At 37.2% G+C, this 24,435-nt stretch overlaps 1 protein-coding gene across 1 annotated transcript in view; it reads right to left on the reverse strand.

Moving 5' to 3' along the window:
• CFAP47 (cilia and flagella associated protein 47) overlaps positions 1 to 24,435 on the reverse strand; it is a 495,766-nt gene that overhangs the window by 328,216 nt on the left and 143,115 nt on the right. Inside the window, exons 27-29 of the mRNA XM_078064042.1 lie at positions 6,946 to 7,046; positions 2,575 to 2,700; positions 1,180 to 1,411 (exon numbers count right to left, since the gene is read on the reverse strand). Of these exons, the coding sequence (XP_077920168.1) occupies positions 1,180 to 1,411; positions 2,575 to 2,700; positions 6,946 to 7,046 (459 nt within the window). The remainder of the gene's footprint in view (positions 1 to 1,179; positions 1,412 to 2,574; positions 2,701 to 6,945; positions 7,047 to 24,435) is intronic.

Raw genomic sequence — 24,435 nt, forward strand, 5'->3', positions numbered from 1 at the left:
AATAAATCATTAAAATTTACTCAAAATAGACACAATTTTCAGTAGAACAAACAGCAAGGCAGAAAACTAAAAAGTTATTAACAGAATAACTTCTCTAAAAATATTCCCTGGAGTCAGATGATTTTATGATCAAGCCTGTAAATTTTCAGTGTACCTGCTGTATTAATTTTCCCCCAGCATAGGTAAAGATGAAATATTAGCTAATTCATTCTATGAAGCTGATATTGTCCCATTAATGTAAAAAACTGAAAAAGATAACTTAAAGGAAAACTATAGATTTAGCATAACCTAACTCCCTCCTGAATATAGACGCAAAAATGCTACTATAGCTCTTCTAGCTACAGAGATGAAGTCCTCGCCCCTATGGTGCCAGCAAATCACCCCAAGCTCTGAGAAAGGAGGTAGAACTGTGAGAACCACTACAGCAGCAACGTGAACCAAGGGAGGTGCTAAATTCCAATTTAAATTAATAACAGAATTAAGTGACTTGATATAAACCAATGCAGTTTACCTACTTTAGATATGCTGCGTACTAAAAAGTCCATGAAAGAGGGAAGGAAATGTACTGTCTACCTGACCACACTCCAGATCGAGAGCTGATAGTTCCTTTATATGTACCCATGGAGTTTCCAAAGTTTTCAGATTTAAAACGGCTTTTCTTACCCATAGTTTACCCGTTGTCATTTGACAGATGAGGAAAGTGAGGTTCAGAGATTTTAAATACTGACCTCAAATCATGCAATGTTTAGAAGAAATAAAAAATATATACCTATAGCAGGGGAGCCTCTGTGGTTCAGTCAGTTAAGCTCTTGGTTTCAGCTCAGGTCATGATCTCAGGGTCCTCGGGTCATGCCCCGTGTGGAGACCCATCTGGGGCTCTGCGCTCAGCCCAGTCTGTTCAAGATCCTCTCCCTCCGCCCTTCCCCCCGCGTGCACAAAGGCACACGCACTCCCTCTCTCTCAAATAAATAAACAAATCTTTATTTTTTTAAAAAAAGTATACCTATACCAAAGAATTTATATTTGCGTCCTTTTGCTTTTCTTAAAGTAGCCTCCTCCTAATTTACCAGCGTAGAATAAATCATTTAACATTGTGTTTCACATAAAACCACCCCAATGAGTAGACTATATTCTATTATATGATACAAAGCAAGTTTTAGAGAAACGCATAGCTGTTACCTTCTTATTGTTTCTGGAATAGAAAGAGAATGGGGTCCTTCAGGCCAGCCAAAGAGACTGAACCAGGTCTGAGCAGCATTTACAACCTTCTCAAAGAAGACATACGCCTTTGTTCCTTCTTCAGGAGAAAACCACTGCTCATTTTTCTCCTCCTTTTCCATAGATCTATCATTGTCTTTCTTTGATGTTTTACTTTTGCCTGAGTTCAGCCTTTCATGTATTATTTCAATTCCTAAAATTCACATTTGTTTGTAAAAAAAGGTTACATCACCATAGAGTAAAATAATCCTGTCAGCTATTGCTATTCGTATGCAGACAAATAAAGCTCATTTTACAAATTATGCTAGGTTCTCAAAGAAATTCTGAGTCAATTTACTGTATCTTGAAAACAAGAAAATAGATTTATTTTCAAATACGTAACAGAAATACTTTAAAAATGGTAGAATTTCAATAAAGAAAACCATTAAATTTTCTTCTTGCCATAATGGTATGTGTAAACATTCCCCAAAGTGGAATGTTTCATTTTCAATTACACATGTAAAATATTTTGACCATTCTTCAATTCTACTTAATAGACAGAATTAAACCTTAGATGGAAAACTTACAGAAACAAAATATTGGTTTCATATTCAAAATGACTTTTTATCCAAGTGAAGCACTTTAATAAAACAAAATGTTTCAAGGTAGGGAAATTTTCAAGGATACAAAATGCTTTTATATTTTTTTTCACAAATATCTATGTAATGGCACAAGCACAGTCATTTAAAAACCTCACAATACTTAATTTAGCTTGGTCCATTCAATAAACAGGAAAATTTTCAATATTACCCACATCCAGAGAAAGGAATATTTGAATAGTTAATTACAAATGATAATACCAAATTTGTATCTTTATCTATTTATCTGTGCTCATCTCTTTCTAAGATAGGTAATACTGGGTCCAGCTAAATAATTGGCAGACAAACCCATAGTTTGGCAGTTCTCAGACTGTAGAGAGAGTAGCTGGGATGTCACGGCAAATTTAGAGGGGCTCTACAGAATATTTAACATTTTAGTTAAATATCACTACTGCATATGTTGGATATCATATGAATTACTAGTCTTAGGTTTTTCAACCAAAACATTTAATAAAGGGAATTGCTTGGCACATCTTTTGACCTAGGGGAAAAGTACTGAGATACTAAGTATACTGTGAACAAAAAACATTGGAGAATCTCTGCTCCACATCATTGGAGAGAGCTCCCAAAGCAGATGACCCACTTAAAACTAATTAAAAATTCATGTTTTACTTCATGGATTTCTTCTTCCCTGAAGCCCAAGTTTTCAATTCAATAATATTAAACAGATCATGTTAAGAAGTGGGTTTGCTCGGGACAATATATATTTGCCACATACCAACAAATAATCTTCTCTCTGCAGGCTCAGCATCATTAAATTTAGTAGGAGCAGGAGAGGATAAACCAGCTTCTTGGTAGGGAAGCAAAACATTGTCTCTATTCTTCAAAGAACTGTCATCCTTATCTACAAATGATACAATGGAACACAGTAAGTCAACAAGCATTTGTGAGCTCACTCTCAAATTACTGAATCTGAATTTCATAATTTTCTATATTATATATAATAAATATGTGTATATATATATATAGAGAGAGAGAGAGAGAGAGTAAAAAAATTTTTTTAAGTATAAATGTCCATACTTAAAATAAGATGTCAAGGAAAAGACTGTAAAAGCTGATATGGTTTTCTGAACTGAATTAATTTTATTCAACAAGGCCATTATTATGGCATATCAAAGTTTTTGGACAATGAACAATGCTCAACTTTAGGATAAACAAAGATATCTAAACCATTTTAAATGTTTCTACACCAAAATTTTTGGATTCTACATGGTGCTCAAAATTGAATATAAGAAGAGCATCACTAACAAAAGTAATTTCTTCCTAGTTAATTTTCTGAAATGAAATCACTGCTTGGTTATGAGTTGACACCATTTTGCATGGCTTTCAATCTCTATTCCAGTTAGAGTTGTCTGTATATACACTAGAATTTGCCACCATGGTAATCTGAACCCAACCAAAGGCAATGTTAAGAAAAGGCAGTATGTGTGAATGGGATATTACTCAGTCATCAGAAAGGATGAATACCCACCACTTGCATCAACATGGATGGGACTGGAGGGGATTATGCCAAGTGAAATAAGTCAAGCAGAGAAAGACAATTATCTATGGTCTCACTCATATGTGGAACAAAAGCAATAGCACGGAGGACCTGGGGGAAGGGAGGGAAAACTGAAGAGGGAGAAATCACAGAGGGAGACGAGCCATAAGAGACTATGGACTCCTGGAAAGAAACTGAGGGTTTCAGAGGAGAGGGGAGTGGGGAGATGGGGTAACTGGGTGATGGGTATTGAGGAGGGCACATGTTGTGATGAGCACTGGGTGTTATACGCAACTACTGAATCACTGAACACTACATCAAAAACTAATGATGTACTATACAGTGGCTAACTGAACATAATAAAAAATAATAATAATAAAAGAAGAAAGAAAGAAAGAAAAGGCAGTATATGTGAACTAAGGCCAGATTATCTATCTGTCTATCTATCATCTATCTATCATCTATTTTCTATCTATTCACACATATGTATATGTATATGCACATACATATATGCATAATGTAATTCTGTCAGAAAAGCATAGCCTTTGCAGTTAGAAATTTCTGATTTGAAATCTTGGCACTACAACTCCTGAGCTATTCAACTACGGGGATGTTATATAAGTTCTCTGAAACACGTTTTTATCCATGAAATGACACCAAAGGTTCTGAGCTCATGAATCTGTTGTAAGGGTTACTTTACAGGCAATAACACAGATAAGTAAGCTGGCATATATTAAGTTCCTTCCATTTTTTCAATACAAAGCCAATCAGAATTTACCAGAGAATGTGCTTATCTCTGCAATGCTACACCACTACAGGCTTCATAAAAATGAGCCTTAGAAAATTCAATGATAGAATGATTCATTGTGGATGCACTAGGCAATATCTTTTCAATTTACCATCAAATAATAAAAAGTTCCTAGTGGGGTGCAAACCCACATCTGTACTCTTCAACTAAAAGCAATGATTCATATAATAGCTTATATTCAGCATATTAGCTCGAACAAGTAAATCATACTGCTTTACTTTTTGAAATACTTAATGTGTTTTAAGATTTCACCTTTACTGAACATGTCATACTCTAGAGCACAGCAGCTAAGTGTGTAGGCTCTGAGGTATTACAAATTTGGTTAGAATTCCCTGGGGCAAGCTGCTCAAACTCTTTATGACTCAGTTTGTTAATCTGTAAAGTGAAATTAATAAGAATATCGCACTCAGTTGTTGGGGGCACTAAATGAAATAACAAATACAAGGCACTTAGCAGAGCACCCTATGCCTGGGAAGCATTAAATATATATTATAAATTTTACTATACATATTTCTAAAGATACTTTAGAATATTTAAAAATCATGTCTTTCTATGGTAATATTTACTGAAATGGATGCATTATTTTTAATCTGCAGATTTCATACTCAATTATCATACAAGCACTAAGATTCTATTCATATTTTAGCTTTTAAAGAAATAGCAATATTTTATACAGTAACTCCTCATTACTTTTTTGGAGGATATTGTGAAAAATATAAAAGTGTTAAAGTAATAATAATAATAGCAGTTATGATAGCAATAATAATAAAATGATGATAATAGTAATGATAATAATTTCCAGGTATTTCCTCCATGAGTCCTCACAAAAGCCTCTTGAAATAGATATTGTTAGCATCCTATTATTCTCCTACCAGGCACATTTTGTTAAATAACAGGTGTTTGAGGATCTGAGAATTAACGGTAAAAGCATATGGCAAAATGGTGAGATTAGAACACAAAACAGAATTTCCACCCAGGTTCTGTGATACTCATCCACTGCTCTTTGTTATGTTGTATTATCTGAAATCTGCCCCCTTCCCAAGTATTTTAGAAGAATACAAAAATATAACATCAAGATCGGTCAGAAAATCTTTTAAATTTTGAGAATGTGTATAAAATTTGTAATATATATGTGCTCAGAAGGAACAGTCAGAGAGGTGAGAAGGACCCCAGGGAAGTACAGTATGTGGAAGTCCAGAGGGAGTCTGATGAGAGGTTGGGGATAAGGGGTGAGGTGATCAACAGTGTAAGATGCTGCTCAGTTGTGGGGTAACAGGAGTATAATGGCAGAATGTTCTGCCTCACCCCTGACATGTCCTTCCTGTTAAAGGAAGCTATGGTACTCTAATTATTTAGTTTCCTTTGCTATTTTTCTCCCTGTGTCTGGGAAATCAAGTGGTTTATCTGATTGGTAAATTTGCCAAGATTAAATCAGGAACCCAAGGCCTGGATTCACCTTTTTTCTCTTTGGGAACAAGCCTATCCACTGAGAGGATATAGTCTCCTCTTTCTTCCCTGTTGTCATCCTGCACAGGCCCCCAAAGAAGCTAAGAGGGAGGCATGATTTGAAGAGCAAGAGTAAGCAAGGTTAGCTGATTAAGCAAGGTCTCTGGATGAAGGGATTCAGATGGAGGAATGGCCTAAATCATGAGAGAGTCTTGCCTCTCCCAGCTTTGTGACAGGAGAGATGATGGGTTCCAATGCATGCTTGGTATTTGGAAGTTCAGAGTATTCCTGCCTGATGGTCTCTATTTCTTCTGAAAAGTTACAGAAAAGGTCATGCCCTGAGACTGAGGCAGAACAGGACTGAACAGATTTCACAGGAGTGGCAAACACTTGAAGAAGCAAGTGGAGAATAGGAGAAAACTGGTTACAAACACGGAAAAGATCTCCAATTCAACCCTGAAACTTTAGGCCTTGACAATCTACACAGATGGAATGTTTTCCCACTCCTTATCCTTTCTCCTCCTCTGAGATTTACTCCATCAATCATTCGCCTCTGTGTCTTGCATTTCAAATTTCTCAGCTCAGTAGCTTCTCTTCTGTTGTTCTCAGTCTCTCACCATTTCCCCTGCAGCAACTCCCAGCCGGCCTACTGACCGCTGTCTTTCCCATTTTAATTCAACTCTCATCCCAACAATTGTTCCCTTTCTAAATCACTGATACTCAGAAATCACAGAAGGTTCCCACTATTATAGAATAAAGGGTGCAGCCCATCAGACCCCCATGCTTTTGCTACATGGCCCTTTGCCCAGATTATGCTGTTCAAGATCATTTGTCAAACTCTACACAGATGTCATCTCTTCTATAAAGTTATCCCAGACCCCAAAAGTCAGCATTAGCCTCTGCACCACACCCACATTTCCAACACTGCAATTGGCTCTTACTTCAATCTTCTTTGTATTTATTTATTTGTGTCTTACACTAGATTTTCAGCTTTTGCAATTAGAGACACGGCCATATTCTGCTCTCAAGGCTAAATACAGATCCTAGAAATGGCGGGAGTTTAATAAATATCTATTAATTTTTTTTTAAGATTTTATTTATTTGACAGAGAGAGAGCGCGCGCAAGCACAAGCAGGGGGAGCTGTAGAGGGAGAGGGAGAAGCAGGAAGCCCAACACAGGGCTCGATCCCAGGACCCTAGATCATGACCTGAGCAGAAGGCAGACACTTAACTGACTGAGCCACCCAGGTGCCCCACATCTCTTAATTTTAAAGTCACATTATTTCCAGGTGTCGACCTTGGATAACAAGAACATACACGGTGAGAATAGGAGACAACAGTCATATCTAACTTACCATCCTTTAAAACAATTGTTTGCTTATCAAGATGAGTTGCCATATATGGGTAAATGGTAAGAAGACAGTTTTCTGCCGTTGCAGTAACTGGAAGCAAAAACCTAAAAGTGAAAACATTGCATTTCAATAAAATAAAATTGTCAGATGCAGTAAATACAATGAAATATTTTTTAAGTACCCAAGATGGCTTAAATGATCAAGACATGAATTATTCATCATTTTTCTTTCCACCTGCTTTGTTTTTCATAACCACCTACTGTAACTACTGTAATGGTTTAAGACTATTTACTTCTAAAGCTTTTAACAGAGATGGTTAATTTCACTGTCAAGTGTGCTCTAGAATACTGCTTGTAATTATACAGGTTCACAAAGAGATTCAGGAAGTTTTAGAACTGAAGGAGCCTCAGAGTGAATTTACTCACCTTCTTCTTTTGTAGAATCCCTGACGAACAGTATCTCGCCTCAGCTGACACTACGAGGGAGACACTACCAGAGTGACACTCATGCCTCAGAGACAACCCATTTCATATTTGGAGAGCTCTAACTTCAGACATTCTGTTTCAGGGCAACAGGGAACAAAATCTATGATCTGAGCCCTGTTACAGTCCTTCAAATACTTAAAAACAGTCATTGTATCTTCTCTAGGTTTTCTCTTCTTCAAACTGAAAACATTTAGAACATTCAAGGTTTCTTTCAACTACAAGGTCTCCAGAAATTTCACACACCATCTGCCTTCTTCAGATGATCTTTTATTTTGTGTTTGTCCTTTAAATGTATCTGAGAACTGAAAACAATGCTATAAAAGTTATTCAACCACTAGAGTATTAATCCCTTCCACAACCTACACACTATTAAACTATTTTATAAAAGCATTGTGAACATTCTTATTAATAAGAGCCACAAAATACTCTAAGATTATATTGGGCCTGTCCAATTTATGTGACAACTCTGTCCTTGCCCAACTTTTTTTAAAGTAGGTTCTTACCCAACAGGGGGCTGGAACTCACAACCCCGAGATTAAAAGTCACACACTCTACCGATGGAACCAATCAGGCGTCCCCAACTGATCTTTTAACACAAGTACTGTATTTTTTTATTTTTTTATTTATTTTTAAAGATTTTATTTACTCATCAGAGACAGAGAGAGAGGCAGAGGGAGAAGCAGGCTCTCCGCTGAGCAGGGAGCCCGATGCAGCACTCGATCCCAGGACCCTGGGACCACGACCCGAGCCGAAGGCAAACGCTCAACCATCTGAGCCACCCAGGCGCCCCAGAAGTACTATATTTTATATCTATACCACTGTAATATTGGATTATTGGCTTAATTTCTGCATTATAGTAATAATCAAGATAATTAATAATAATCTATGTATCATATTAGTCCTTCTATGTAGTTTACGGTCACTGAAAAGGTGAAATGACAAATTCTGTGTTATAATCCAAGTTGATACAAATAAAATATAGAATAGGATAAAACTAAGAAAAACTTTGTAGCTGAAATATAATGAGCTGTCAGGAACATTAAAATAAACATATTATATGTAAATGAATTGATTTTCACCTCAGTTCTGCATATTTTCTCATAAGGAATGCATTATGTTTTTCTCTTTACCTACTGACATGCATTAAAATATTATGCAAACTATATATATTCAACATTGTCTTATGTGACCAACCCTGATCATTCTATTCCATCATCCTAAACACATGTTTGGATGACACAGATTGCCCTTGTCAGGATTAAATTGTAGTTCTATATTATAATTGTTTTTTTCTATAGGATGCCCTTCTTAAGGTGAAATTTAAAATTCCTTGATAGCATGAATCATTACTTCTATATATTATGTATTTATGCTACATGTAGTGATCAATCAAAATTCCATTAACTGCCCAACTGTCTAACTAATATTTTTCAGATTAAATAACATAGTTTATCCATAGATACCATCATCATTGTTATCTTAGAACCAAAAATGCTTTCTGCTTTAACAGTGATTATAGGAAGAGAAAAAACAGAAAGGAAAAAAGACTTCTCCAGCAAATGGTGTGGCTGCTCCTGCCCTTATGTCCTTATCTCCTAGGATGTAATTTCTTTGTGCTGGGCTCCCACCCTCTGGGTGGGCATGGTGGGGTAAGTGTAACCTTCAAGAACCAGTGTTGGATTGCTAGAGCTGCTGAAAGCTTCAATTGCCTTGGGAGTTTAGGGTCCCCTGGGTAATGCCATAGCCAATGCCTGTGTGGGGCAGGAGTTTAAAAGAACAGGTTCTTTGCTTCAAATAGGACAAAAACTCTGTGGTGTAACTTCATCTCCAGAGGATCCCATGGGATCAAGCTGAGGTTGGGACTCTGACTCAAATTTCATTTTATTTAGGATGACTGATTCCGTGTTCTGCTTCCCCTACCTTGTTTTTTCCTGGCAGTCCTTCCTTAATAAACCACATACCCATGAATCTTCATCTAAAAGTCAGCTTGTGGACAACCCCTACCCAAGACAACAACCAAATGAACCAAATGAATGATACTGCTTAAAAGTATCAGAAGTAAAGAAAATACAGAACTAAAGAAAATAAGGTTGAACTAAAATTCATTTGGAGAATGAAATGGGAATATTGTAATTTTTCCTCTTATAAAACTAGTTTGTTGCAGATGATAACACTGATTTCAGATACTCCTCAGAGTAAAGAATGACCAACGTATACAAAATTCATTTGACTACATTCTTCTATGGAGCACATGATATAGAAATTATACAACTTGCACAGCATGGGAATATGGGCACTTTATACATTAATATCATTATTATTAAAAATACATTAAAACAGAAAAGGGACTTGCAATCAATAATATTAATATGCTACATTTAACAAAAATATTTCTGGGAAAATAGAGCACCTTATCAGAGAATACTGGTATTATTTATGGATTCTCTATACCAATCCATATAGCCAGGAACCATTAGTGGTAGAGAATTTACTCTAAAAATACTCAAAATTACATTAACAGTAAAATGACTATAACACTGTACAGTAACAGTGAAGTGACTCTGACATTATGGGTTTCAGTTCCATTTGGAGATTTAAATAGCAATCTTCAAGCACAAGTGATTTAGAAGAGTTCCGATGGGCAAAAACCAGGAGGGACATTCCTGGCAACAGAGTTGATATGATGCAGATGGTGGTGCTGATAGAAATGGGCTTGAACTATTTGTGGCAGCTATTGTTCTGGGCATCTAAAATGCATTATTTCATTTACATAAATCTCCTCAACAGTCTTTGAGGATATATATTATTAACTCTCTCAGACTTCAGTTACAAGAGCAAGGTCCAGAAAAAGTCAACAATTGTTTAAAGTCACACAATTAGGAAATAGAGAGCCCAAGTTCAAGTTCAAATACCTGAAGCAAAGCTATGCTCTTGGCCACTGCATGAGAATGGTTAGCTTCCAGATCTGTCTTGCTGCACATATGCTCAAAGTTACCAAGTTGGGATAGAGTCATATATATGATGATGGATGTAAGCACTTACAAACATTTTTTATCAATTATCTCATTAAACAGCATGCATTTTAATATTTACAGCTGTTCGAATAATGTTAAATTATAAAAGTTCCTATTAGAAGCTGGTTTAAATAAAAGCCTTTTTTTGGAAGCTATAAATATTCTCCTGGATTCTGAGGGAGAAATATTTTATTTCAGATGTTTTCCTAGTAAACAATAACCAACACTTATAAAATCGACATAAATTCTCCTGTTGGACACATGAAAATTCTTACAGAGGTGGAAAGTTTGCAGTTGTGTATGGAAACAAAAGGTACTGCTGTACCCTAGGGGACAATGCAAAATGAGAGGCTAAGGAAAACTCTGGCTGCTCTCTATCTCCCACTGCTTTAGATACGACCGTCATGCACAAACTATGAACATTTTAGTATGATAATCAGTAAATACCATAATGTATAGAAAGTCAAATATGGAGTGCACAATTTATTTTTATCCTTTGTCATTTTAAGGTTCACCTGAAATTCCTCATTAATGGTTTTTTTCCCCTCTACCTCAACATTGTACTTCACATTTTTCCAAATTCACAGAAGAACTGAAAGACTAGTAAAATAAACATATATGTACCCTTCACGCGGTTCAGCAATTACTATTTTGCCACATTCATTTCTCTCCTATTAAAAATTTATTTTCTGGGGCGCCTGGGTGACTCAGATGGTTAAGTGTCTGCCTTCAGCTCAGGTCATGATCTCCAGGTCCCGGGATCGAGCCCCACACGTCGGGCTCCCGGCTCAGAGGGAAGTCTGCTTCTCCCTCTCCCCCCTGGTTGTGCGCTCCCTCCCTCCCTCTCTCTCTCTCTCTCTCTCTCAAATGAATAAATAAAATCTCTTAAAAAATTTATTTTCTTAAAATGTGTGTGTACACAAATTTACCCCTAAATATTCAGCCTGTATACCCTAAGAACAAGAACATTATTCTATATCATCATAACCGTATCATAACTACCATCAAATTTAACATCAGTACAAGAATATTATCTAGTTTACAGTCCATATTGAAGAGTCCCAGTAATGTCAAAGTCCAAACTGAGATCACTGATTGAATTTACTTTCCTTTAAACCAGGACAAACTCCCAGTCTTCTGTGGTCCTTCATGGCATTGACATTATTTTTAAGAGTCGAGGCTAGTTGTCAGAAATATTCTGATTATCCCCTTAAGACTGGATAATGTTTTATTTCTGACCAAAAAAACTTCACATGTGCTGTGGCACAGTTCTCATTTCATCCCACCAGGAAGCCCAACAGGTCAGTGTTCCTCCTTATTAGCGACACTGAGTCTGGTCATTTGGTTATGATAGTATCCATCAGATGCCCTCATTTTTTATACCAACATTTAAAATATATAATTTACATGTCATGAAATCCACCTTTTTAAGATGTACAACTCAGTAATTCTTAATATTTTACAAATTTACACACAAAAAGGGTGGATATGTTTATTTAAATATTTAATGCTTACCACTGCTAGTATATTTATGTTAGTTAGGTCAATCAATGGGACTTAATCTGGTACTGTAATGTATATTTATAACAGTCGAGGTCATCCATGATGTTGCCAGAGAGAAGAATCTCTCTATCACAAGTGAGGACATCAAACATCATTTGGTTAATCATTAATAAAGTTACAGAGTTTTTATTTATTCATTTTTAATAGGTCAAAACAGAATGAAAGGATTCTTGATGATAATGTGATTCTCACTTATTTAGCTTTTCAATATCCTTCTTTGAGTGAAGGGGAAAGAAATAAAATTATAGCTGCTCTTCTGAACATTGCAATAATCCACATTGCAGCCCATCAAGGTGCTGTTATTTATGAACATTAATAATTCTAGGAAATATATGCTATTAACTGATTTAGTGATCTTAAAAAGATTTTCGGTTTTATTTTAATGTGCATAAATCCACAGAACTGTGTTTCACATGTGAATGTATTCCACTGATTTTTATCACAGCAAAGTAAGGTAAAGGCAGAGAATTCTTCTTTAGATACATGAGAGATCCATTGATATCCCTCAAGTCTAGAAATATATGTCCATTTAGCAATATTTTAAATATATATCAATTCTTTTTAGAAGAATCATCTCATTTTCGGTCTGCCCAAAAATCTGGAAATAATCCCATAATTGATGTAAACCATTTTTGAAATCTTAAAATCTCTCTTTAGGTCTATTCTCACAATTTTAAATCATTAACTTTGATTAATATACTATTTCAAAACATTTTACTCTTAATTCGGTGTTCTTACAGGAAAATATATAGTGGTTAACACAGTTGATGGGTTTCCAGGAAAGAATTGAGACAAAAAGTAAAATTTGCCACCAAAATTTACCATTTGTGTCTATGCATAGATATGTATACCATTAATGTATAAACAAAGTGTCTATTTGTTTTCATGAAGGTATATAAACTTATATTCCAATAATATTCAGGAAAAACTTTAATCAGAAAGAAATACAGATTACTCTAATACAGCAAAGGGCACTACCTTCACCCCCCCAAAAGTAGAACTGCTAAATATGGCAGCACGCTGTATAATGTGATTAATACAATAATGCCTAATAAAGTTGAGTTGAAAAATTATTTCTAAGTTGGGTGAATCATTAGCTGTTCTGCTGCTTGCATCATTATATACTTAATGGTTAATTCCAAAAAACTTAGAGCCAAAGCTCTAGCTATTACATACAATATACAGGTCAGGATTTACAACTTGATGGAACCAAACAGTAAAACTCTCTCCATGATAACATGAACTCACACGAAACAAAAAGCTTACTTTCATTAAATTCTTTCTTTCTTTTTTTTTTTAAAGATTTGTTTACTTCTTTGAGAGAGAGAGGGGGCACACATAAGCGGGGGGCGGGGGGATGGGTGGTGAGGAGGACGGGCAGAGGGAAAGAATCTGAGCGCCGAGCCCATCGTGGGGCTCAATCCCACAACCCTGAGATCACAATCTGAGCTGAAATTAAGAGTCAGTTAATTTCATACACTCCAAATGATCTTTATCTCATTTAGATACTGACTGAGCCACCCAGGCACCCCTCATTATATTATTTCTAGAATGCTGTAGTGCATTTTACTTTAGAAGACAACCATGATCTAGCTAAAACACAAACTAGGTAGTTTTTACAAGTTAGTTTCATTTTATCTCTTAGAAGATTTTAGGATACATATGTATTTTTAATGAACCTAACAAAAAATAAGAATTCATGATTTGAAACATCTAGAATCAATCAGTTCTAAGGAAGAGTGGTTTTTTTTTTTTTTTTAATAGTAACACAGACTAAGATCAGAGTTGGTGAGAGTTGGAGGCCATCAACTCTGCCATGATGGAACTTCCTCTAATAGAATTCCTTGTGAAAAATCATTTCCCTAACTATCTGGCCAAAGGCCTAAAATCCCACAATAAAATATGTATTGTTATTGGGTTAGAGCAATGCAATCCAGAATATTTGTCGATTAGAAATGAGTATCTTAAAGGTTAAAGATTAACACCTAAGCAAGGGAACACTTATTAGAAAGCAACTAGGATACGATGAAATGGACCACAAGGGCTTGGGAAACCAGGTGATGGTCTGGCAACACTTTCACAGAGAATATGGTTGCAGAGGATGAGGTCAGCTGGGGACTCCCAGCAAAAGAAAAGTGGTTCTGAAGGGAAGGGAAAAGCAAATTAACCAGGAGTTACCATGTATGAAGTACAGCTGGTCCCTGACTTAGATGGTCTAACTTATGATTTTTAGATTTTGGGGATGATGCGAAAGCAATATGCATTCAGCAGAAACCATACGTCAAATTTTGAATTTCGATCTTTCTCAGGCTAGTGACATGCAGGACAATATACTTAGAACTATTATGTTTTCCACTTTTAGTACAGCATTCAATAAATTACATGAGATATTCAATACTTAATAATAAAACAGGCTTTGTGTTAGATGACGTTGCCTAAATGTAGGCTAATGTAAGTGTTCTAAGCACGTTTAAGGTAGGCTAGGCTGAGCTATGATGTTTGGCAGGTTAGGTGTATTAAATGCATTTTTAATTTATGATATTTTCAATTTATTGTGGGTTTATTAGGGCATAACCTCATCATAACTCGAGGGACATCTGCACAGCATAAAATACTCTTACCTCATTAATATCCCAAAGTTAGATGATACCTTTCAGAATATCTCCACTGCATGTAAGTCCAGTGATAGGAAAAGAAAAGAAGTTTATTTGAATTGCGTGTTGTTTTATTCCTTTCCAAAAAGAGATAAATGAAATTCATGCAAAGTTACCTCTTTAAAATCATTAACAGGTGTAGAACAGTAAATATACCAACAGGTTTCCATAATCTATGAAAATGGTTCCAACTTGTAGGCCACAGACTCTTACAAAAGCAGCATAGGGTATGTATTTGCTGAAAAGTAATTTGCCTAACACAGGTTTTAAAAAATGAACTTAGACATTTCAGTACGTGCCCTAATAGTTAATAAAAATAAATTTTTAAGTGTTACTGAATTTAGAGTAACTTGGTAATATGTTTTCTCAAAGAAATACCAGAGTAAAATGTATCTCATGTAGAGGGTCTAGTAAATGCAGTACTTGAAACATAAAACCATTGCTCTTCAGCTTGAATATACTCTAAAAAAGGCCACACTAGTATCCCATTAGTTTATGCAAGACTGAGATAAAGATCATTTGGAGTGTATGAAGGACAGGTATCATCAAACCCTATAGTAGAATCCTGAACTATCTTTTTCATTTTAGCATGGAAAAAATTAATTCAACTTCCTGTCACTGCTGCTTCTTTATGTAGACTTATCTAATAGTAATAGGAAAACACTATGTCCAGCAAGACCCTGGAAGAGATCAGATTCCATTATCTACAAACACCCATGTGCTGGCTACAAAATGCACTAGGAGACTGATTCTCACTGTTACAGGGAATATGCTGTTAAGATCACAGGGCAAACATTTGCTGCTGGATTTGTAAATTAGAAAAGAAAACCCTTAAAATACAGTAACCCTGAGGTAAACAGTTGTCAAGAGAACAACAGAGTATGAGATTAGGGGAAAAGGAGGCATCAAAGAAAGTATAAAATAAATAAACCAAAAGAGTAATAAAGCATAATGAATTTGCATGGCCATTTCAGTAAGTTGACTGATAACTTTGAGAGTTTTACTAATGACTACAAAGACTGTATTTGGGAGATTAGTAGCATACAGGATATTTTGTTAACAAATAAAAGTAAAGAAGGGGCGCCTGGGTGGCTCAGTTGGTTAAGCGACTGCCTTCGGCTCAGGTCATGATCCCAGGGTCCTGGGATCGAGCCCTGCATCGGGCTCCCTGCTCGGCGGGAAGCCTGCTTCTCCCTCTCCCACTCCCCCTGCTTGTGTTACCTCTCTCTCGGTCTCTCTCTCTCTGTCAATTAAATAAATAAAATCTTAAAAAAAAAAAAAGTAAAGAAATATTGTTACACAAAACAAACTACAGCAAGCTACAAAAATTGATTTAATTAGCATCTAATTCACATTCATATATGCCGCTTTTAAATTTTCTTTCATTTCAAGGGTTTGTTGATGTCGGGCATTGCCATCGGTCACCATGTCCTTATATCAATTGAATCAAAATCACTCCCCATTCTCCCTTTACTACCATCACTGTAGTTCTCTACCTCTTCACAGCATCAGTCTGGGATAGCTTATTTATTGGTCTCTCCATTTCTAGTCTTTGTATTTTCACAGTTGCCCAACACATAAATATATTCTCTCTTTCATCTAGCTCCATACAGGCAAAGACCAGTATACAGCACATAAAAGATACATGGAAGTTGTGACTACATACATGGGTGGATGGATGTACGGACAGATGGATGGATGGATGGAGTGACTGACATCCTCATTCAAGATCCATTTGAGCTAAAAGAAAAGACTACTTCATAGCCCTCATCAGGGATACCACAAGTATAATATTTAACCTCAAATTATCATAGTTTGGGTTTATTGGAAGAAGATAGTCTGGGGTTTAAGAAGTTTATTAGAATCAATACCTATGTAAGAAAGAGGGAGGAAGTAGACTGGAAAATAAGAGCAAGAAGATGGGCTGCAAGATGTGGAGAACAGGATGATGTAGAACAGCCATACTGGCCTAATAAGGCCTTGGTCAACTGGGCAGGGGGCTTTGGATTGCCCTTCAGAGATTCTGGCATCGGGCTAAAATGTCTGGCCCCCTAAGCTTGCCTGAGTCAGTCAGGGAATGCAGGCTGTTTGCCTGGTGGAGTATAACCTTAGGTCAAGTGGAGCTGGGACAGCTTGTATAGGAGCTGACAAATGGAAGTAGATTGCTGGCTTCATTCCACATGGTTGGACAGCAAATCCTACCTTGAAGGGGCACGAGGGGCATGTATTCCATACTAATCAACCCGTTTTTAATTTCTAAATCAGAAAAATCTACCAGGTGAGATGATCATCTAGTACAGCAAGGTGTACAAACTGCTAACCCAAAACTCTTGGTGTGTTTTACAACATGTCGGTCAATTTAAGCCACTCTGCCTAAGTAAGGAGAGGCTGAGTGACCAGTCAAGAGCTTCATATCTTCCCTAGATCCGTGAAGCTCTTTGTAGAACACAGAGTCTTGAGGCACATGTTAGAATTCTACTGACTATAAATGTGAAATTGCCTTCTTAGTCAATTTTCCCGATGCCCAGCTCTTATCCATTGGTATGAATTCACTGTATATGTCACATAGCACTCACCTTTTGCAATAAGTATCATTTGAATACCTGATGGCCAATGGTATGGTATTTAAAGTTAGGGTTTCAACAAGTGAGAACCAACTGAATGCAAGTGGACAATACTTTCATTTTGAAAGTAAGGGCATGACTGCATCCTCTAAGATTCATTATAATGATATTCATCTTTAAATAAAATCCAAGCATTTAAATGATTAACTTTAAGCAGCCTGCTGAAATTCTGAAACACTATTATTAAGGCACTTTATTATATCAGTTGCTATTTGGTTGTAATACTGAAAGTGTTCAGGCCATAGGTAGAGATCAAAAAAATTTAAAATAGTAAAATTACATAAAATTAAGAATATTAAAATAAGATAGTTCAATACCTTTAATCAACATATTAAAATAATAAATGCTAGTTATATAGTTTTAAGTTGAATGCAAATTTATAAACAAAAAAAAATTCAATTAGTTGTACCACGTTCTGCCTTTTTTTTAACTTGAGGAAAGTAAATGAAATTTGATTTCTAGTAATACCTTCTGTAAACATAAAGCATAAGTTTGAGTATCACCTATCTAATGTGAAATGCTCAAAACTAGAGAGAGAAATAATTATAGAGAACTAATGGCCACAGAAATTAAACCGGGTTGCAGTGGGAAAGAAATACACAAGAGATCTCTGGGAGCATCAGTGATGTTCTATTTCTGGACCAGAGTGGTAGATAGAAGTGTTTACAATGATTTGTTAAGATATGCAAATTCATTTCACATAGTTTTATCTATGTTGTTTCAAGAAGAAAAAAAAAACCTTTCTAAACAATTAATCAAAAAAGCAAATTGTAAACCAAATGCCCTCAAATTGATACTGCTGTGGTAGTTGAAAATTCTCACCATGAAAATACCATTTGCACTAAGTACAAATTTAGAAGTGATTGGAAGTTTCTTTGCAAATGTGGAATTGATGCTGGCATTTAGAAATTGGGAATGTTAGCACAAACATCTCCCCACATTATCTCCAAATCAAGATTATAATCAGCACTGACAGCAGGAAGCAACCCTTAGTTGTCAACAGAGAAAACCCCCATATGCCATACCACGAAATATGTGAACAAACCTCTTCTTATTAATGATAGGTCAAGAATACCAATATACTTGGACGCCTGGGTGGCTCAGTTGGTTGAGCGACTGCCTTCGGCTCAGGTCATGATCCTGGAGTCCCTGGATCGAGTCCCGCATCGGGCTCCCTGCTCAGCAGGGAGCCTGCTTCTCCCTCTGACCCTCTCCCCTCTCATGTGCTCTCTCTCATTCTCTCTGTCTCAAATAAATAAATAAAATCTTTAAAAAAAAAAAAGAATACCAATATACTTGTTTGGAGGAATCTAAAATACAGAATGGCCAGACATAGAAATCAGGATATGTTTAAAAACAAATCCAAGGGGGCACCTGGGTGGCTCAGTAGGTTAAGCGGCCGACTCTTGATTTCGGCTCAAGTCATGTTGTCAGGGTCCTGGGATCGACCCTGCAACAGGCTCCGAGCTCAGCGGGGAGTCTGCTGGAGATTTTCTCTCTCTCTCTCTCTCTCCCTCTTCCTCCCCTGCCCCCAGCTCTCTCTCTCTCTCTCGCAAATAAATAAATCTTTAAAAAAATAAAATAGAATAAAATAGAAACAAATCCAAGGATTCAATACAAACACAAAAGGATAAACATATCTGAGCACCAAAAGGAAAATTTCCAAAAGCTGGGGCTAGCGTGCAGAGTCATGTCACCTTCATCCACACAGTTACCACTGAAACAACAACTACCAAACCTGCTGGTGGAAACTGGGCACCAGTGTCAGGGCCTTTTGGGTCTTGCACAGCTTCCAGTGGAAAAGGCCAAATCTGCAGTTGCCTGAAAGGCTCGACTGTATGAAATGCAATTAGAACACCAAGAAGGATTTATAGGATGTAAAATTTAATAAAAGCCCGGAAGTACTGTGAAGGAGAAAGACCTTTCCTACTTGGGTTGGCCAGAATCTGTCCTCTTGTTTACAGAAACAGAATCCCCCTCCCAAGGGTCGACAGGACACGTAGCCATGCAGGGACACACACTTGTACCTAGGCAAGCCCCCAGGACAAGCTTGAGCCAGTGACATATTGGCAAAGGTGATGGGTACATGTTCTAGTTCATCCCCTTAAAATTTTTGGCCTGCACTCCTTGCATTCTATTCCATTAGTCTAGAGGTAACAGCAGCAGACTTCAGAAGCTGCACATTAAAGATGTTGGAGCTAGCCCACAAGCCCCACACTACCTTTCCACTTCATTCTGTTGTATGACATATGCAGAAAAAAACCCACGGACTAATTAGGCATAATATTATCTAAAAACCACCTTTACCTATGTCTGTATCAATGTACACATATTTGTCCATACATACCTATGTAGGGTTGCATGTATTTGTATAAACAAAAGTACTTTATGAAAAGATACTGCATTTTACAATACGTGATCATGTATGTGGGATTAAAGGTGGAGAAGCTAACTATTAGTAGTGTTTTCAACTTTTGCATTGTTTGAATTGTTATAATAAGCATGCATTCCTTTTTGTTATTTACATGCCTGGTTTTCTACGCATAAAGCAATCAAATATTATAACAGCAATCAAATATTATAACCCTGTTATGGTATTTTCTTGATTAATCAATTCATATTTATAAATAGGTGAGGGGCTGAGGTGCCGGACAGGGTCTGAGGAAAGAGGGATGGAGAGGACCCTACCAATAGGTCCCAAGGCGGCAACCAACTGCATGGGGATCCAACTTCTAGGAGCTCTGTGAAGACCAGCAATCAGGCAGGGGCTCATAACCAGTAAGGGAGAGACAAAAGGCAAGACATCAGAATTCCCTCTAAAATGAAAAGTCTCTAAGCAGGGCAGAGACTCTCCAACCATCACTGGCACCAAAGAGAATGGGGGTAAAGAGAAGGAAAAAGGACTGTGGTTAACTTTTCTTTCTGCAACCTGTGTTAAAAGCACTATGATTTAAATATTGCCATTAAATAATGGCAAATATTATATTGGAAGTTTCTGGGTTTTTGAAATTTCTATACAAATTTTAAGCACTACCATTTTGCTATAAGTGAATGATGAACAAATCGTAATTATGAAATTCTTCTGTTGAGAGTTTATTATAATACACTGGTATCCTATGTTTTGGTTAAATACAAATAGACATTCTACTTTATAATTGAGACTTTGTTACAATCCAGTGCTCTGGCTTAACAGATCTACCATGAAAATAATGTTCTTCATAGAATGAAGGTGCCATTACAAACAGCCTTCCACAGGCCTAGGTCAAGGAATAAGGAACAGACGATTATATCAGAACAAAGCATGGCCCCTTATGAATTCTACTCCCTCCTAACTGCATTTTCTATCTATACACACAACACCAGGAAAGGTGGACAAATACACAGTGTTATGTATAACCCAGACCCCCAAAACATGACAGATAATGTTTCAGGGCAGTATCCCAACATTGTCTTCAGTTATGATCTATTAGATGGTTATTGAAATATTCTTGAGATTTCCCATTGCCTGCATTTCAGCAGCCATGATGCTAAAATTCTAGATGGCTCATTGTTAACAGTCAGCCGGTTTGTGCTAAGAATGGAGACTCTGAAAGATGAACACGTCCTAAATAACTAGTCTTCTTAATACATAAGGGGAGTTTTGAATACCCCAAAAATTGCTTCTACCTATCTGGTAGTGTCCCGTAAAGGTTCTTGACTCACTTTATATACTTACTTTAAATATTTAAATGTCCATTTAAATATATATTTACAGGCTTATTTTAAATATCCAAATATCCCAGAAAGTCACATACAAAGCAGATACCAATTTAATACTAGAGTTACTAAGGTCACATTACCAACCTGAATGCATTAATGCTCTATATGTTTGACTCTGGGTCTGATTCTTTCTCTGTTAATCTCCTTTACGTGATGCAAGTTCCCACCCCTTCAAAAACAGTAAGGTGTCGGGGCGCCTGGGTGGCTCAGTCGTTAAGCATCTGCCTTCAGCTCAGGTCATGGTCCCAGGGTCCTGGGATCGAGCCCCGCATCTGGTTCCCTGCTCAGCGGGAAGCCTGCTTCTCCCTCTCCCACTCTGCCTGCTTGTGTTCCCTCTCTCACTGTCTCTCTCTGTCAAATAAATAAATAAAATCTTTTAAAAAAAAACAGTAAGGTGTCTGGAAGAGGCATGCTAAGAAATACTAGAAACAGAACCAAAGTTGCCAGGTGCACACTATACAAATACCAAATTATGCACTGAGTAAAACAATAATTAGAATCACTTTTCATTATTCTCATTTCCTTTTTATTGTACTGAATGCTTTAAAAAATAATACAATTTCAATTTACGTGATTATCAATGCCCTATTATTTTAATAAAAGTAACATAACAAGATTTACTACGCCTCAAAAATGTTTTTGAATCCATAACAAGGTTGATAAAATGTGACTATATGTAGAAACAGATATAATTAAGAGCTGTACACTCTCAGTTTTGTTTTGTTTTTTTTTTTAAGATTTCATCTATTTGACAGAGAGAGAGACAGCGAGAGAGGGAACACAAGCAGGGGGAGTGGGAGAGGGAGAAGCAGGCCTCCCACTGAGCAGGGAGCCTGATGCGGGGCTCGATCCCAGGACCCTGGGATCATGACCTGAGCCGAAGGCAGATGCCCAATGACCGAGCCACCCAGGCGTCCCTCAGTTTAAACAAAAGATCTGCACATTTTAAAATATATTTCCTCACCAGCAAAATGTTCAGTGTATTTGTAATTAAGACTATGGGTTTTAAGATTTTATTTACTTATTTGACAGAGAGACAGAGAAAGAGCACAAGTAGGCAGAGCGGCAGGCAGAGAGAGGGAGAAGCAGGCTCTCCCCTGAGCAGGGAGCCGGACACGGGGCTCGATCCGAGGACGCCGGGATCATGACCCGAGCCGAAGGCAGCGGCTTAACCGACTGAGCCACCCAGGCGCCCCTCCTTATTTTGTTTTAATGTCAGAAGACATATAGAACCCAGTACCTTAAAAGCAGCAACTTGCAAAACAAGACTGTGACTAGTTATTTTTCAGAAAAGATCAAGAATTTTGCAAAACCACATCTTGCTCATGATTAGGAGAACTACAAATTCGTATTGCTTTAGAGTGAGCAACTAAATCAGGCACAACCCAGAAATTTCTGTGCCAAGAAATTCACAGAACAGACACTTCAGGGGCAGCTTTGCTGCTAATGACACTGAAGCTTCTAAATACCAGCCAAACTCAAAAGTGTGGGACCTCTTCTCCTGATGTCATTGGAACTGTATTAACTGTGTTTTTTGGATACAAAACTCATGTTTCACATGGTAAAAGGGTGATATTAAAATATTTATCTCTGAATATCAGTGAATTCTACAATCTAAAAGGGAGGTGCATATCAATATGTAGTGTAAGCACCTGACAATCAGTTTTTCTGATTGTAATGTCAAATGCCTGACATTAGGCTTCTGATTGCAGGGGCATCCACTTCAAAGACATGCATCTGAAATAAACATACTGCCCCCTACGCAGCTAAATAGCCAGGCCACCCGACCTGGGAAGTTCCCCTTTTTAGAGATCTCTGGTTGACCTAGGTAACTGACCATCTAACTGCTTGCTTTTTTCCCCTTCCTTCACTTTAATTTCTGCTCTTATATTTTAAATTCACTAATAAAGAGTGAACCCCTGAAACCCTAGGTGCCCCACCCTCAACCCCAGGCTTGCACACTCTCTTTCTACTGGCAACCTCACTGTGTGGCCCTGAGCGTGCCTTATACCCTTAAAAACATGTGAGTAATAAACTTTGTTTTTTCGAAGTTCCTTGATGGTTTTTGCTGGGGCACATCTTGTAATCATAGTAACGATCACAAGGGTCTCGGTCCAGCTACAACATTGGCTCTCTCACTATCGATAATGTGAGACTGACCCAAAAGATAAATAGTATAGAATCCTTTGAACTCTGGCTATGACCGGCTTTAGCCCTTTAATTACTAAGGCTTTGTCGGTTAAGTATCTGTCTTCTCTGTCTTCCGCTCAGGTCATGATCTCAGGGTCCTGGGATTGAGCCCCTTCAGGCTCCCTACTCGGTGGGGGGTCTGCTTCTCCTTCTCCCTCTTCCCTCCCCCGGCTCCTGCTCTCTCTCTCTTTCTAAAATAAATAAATAAAATCTTTTTAAAAAAAATTACTAAGTCTTGAGTAGGTCCAAGGTTCAAAAGGAGTGTTTAAGGGCAGGTCAGGCACCAGTGTGAGGACCTAGGACAGTGGCTGGTTACCAACCAGCAAAGAAATGTTTCTTTGGAAAATATTTCACTGGCAAAGATTTACCACTGTGTGCCAGCTAATCAGCAGCCCTGATTTTAGTTTAGCCTCATGTACCAAACAACTTGTTTGGTACTATTCTTCCTGTACATTTCTAATCAGCCTCTCATTCAGAATATAACATGTAGTTCAACTTGCTTTAAAACTCAAAATCTTCCTATTCAAGTAATGGATTATATACCACCTGACATATCAAAGCTTAGAAATAATTTTATTCAATGTTCTTAGTAATCTGACCCTGTTTCAACAATAAAATCCTAGGATTTGAAAAGTTAAAGGGAAGCAAAGTTGTGTGATAGAGATAATGAGATCTGATCTCAAATCTAGGTTCTTTCACAAGATAGCTGGGTGAGGGTCAAAAAGAGAAATAGTAGTACTTCAATTTCCTCTGCTATAAATTCAGAATTATACTTCACAATGTATATCTCTTAAACAGACTAAGTTAGATAATGTATTAGCAAATAAAGCAAACCTACTCTTAAAGAAAGATGGGTATTTAAAGATTCTCACAGCAATACCATTTTCTAGTGTTAATGTTATTTCTTGCCAAATATTTAACTGTTCCACTCTTTAATCTCTCTTGATAGCATTTTTCCTTATTCAGTCTTTTTAGGTCCACTGCTTCATGAACTTTACTGCACATGAATCACCTGGGGATACTTTAAAACTACAGATGTTGGTTCCTTAGATCCAGAATGAGATCTGAAGTTCTGCCTTTCACACCAGCTCAGTGTCTGTCTGGACTAGCAACCTCAGCCTCAAATGGGAACCTGTTAGACATGCAAATGTGCACACCCCACCCAAGACTTACTAAATCAGGAGCTCTGGAGGTGGGGCTCGGA

Source organism: Halichoerus grypus, chromosome X (genome assembly GCF_964656455.1).
Source record: "Halichoerus grypus chromosome X, mHalGry1.hap1.1, whole genome shotgun sequence".
NCBI lineage: Eukaryota > Metazoa > Chordata > Mammalia > Carnivora > Phocidae > Halichoerus > Halichoerus grypus.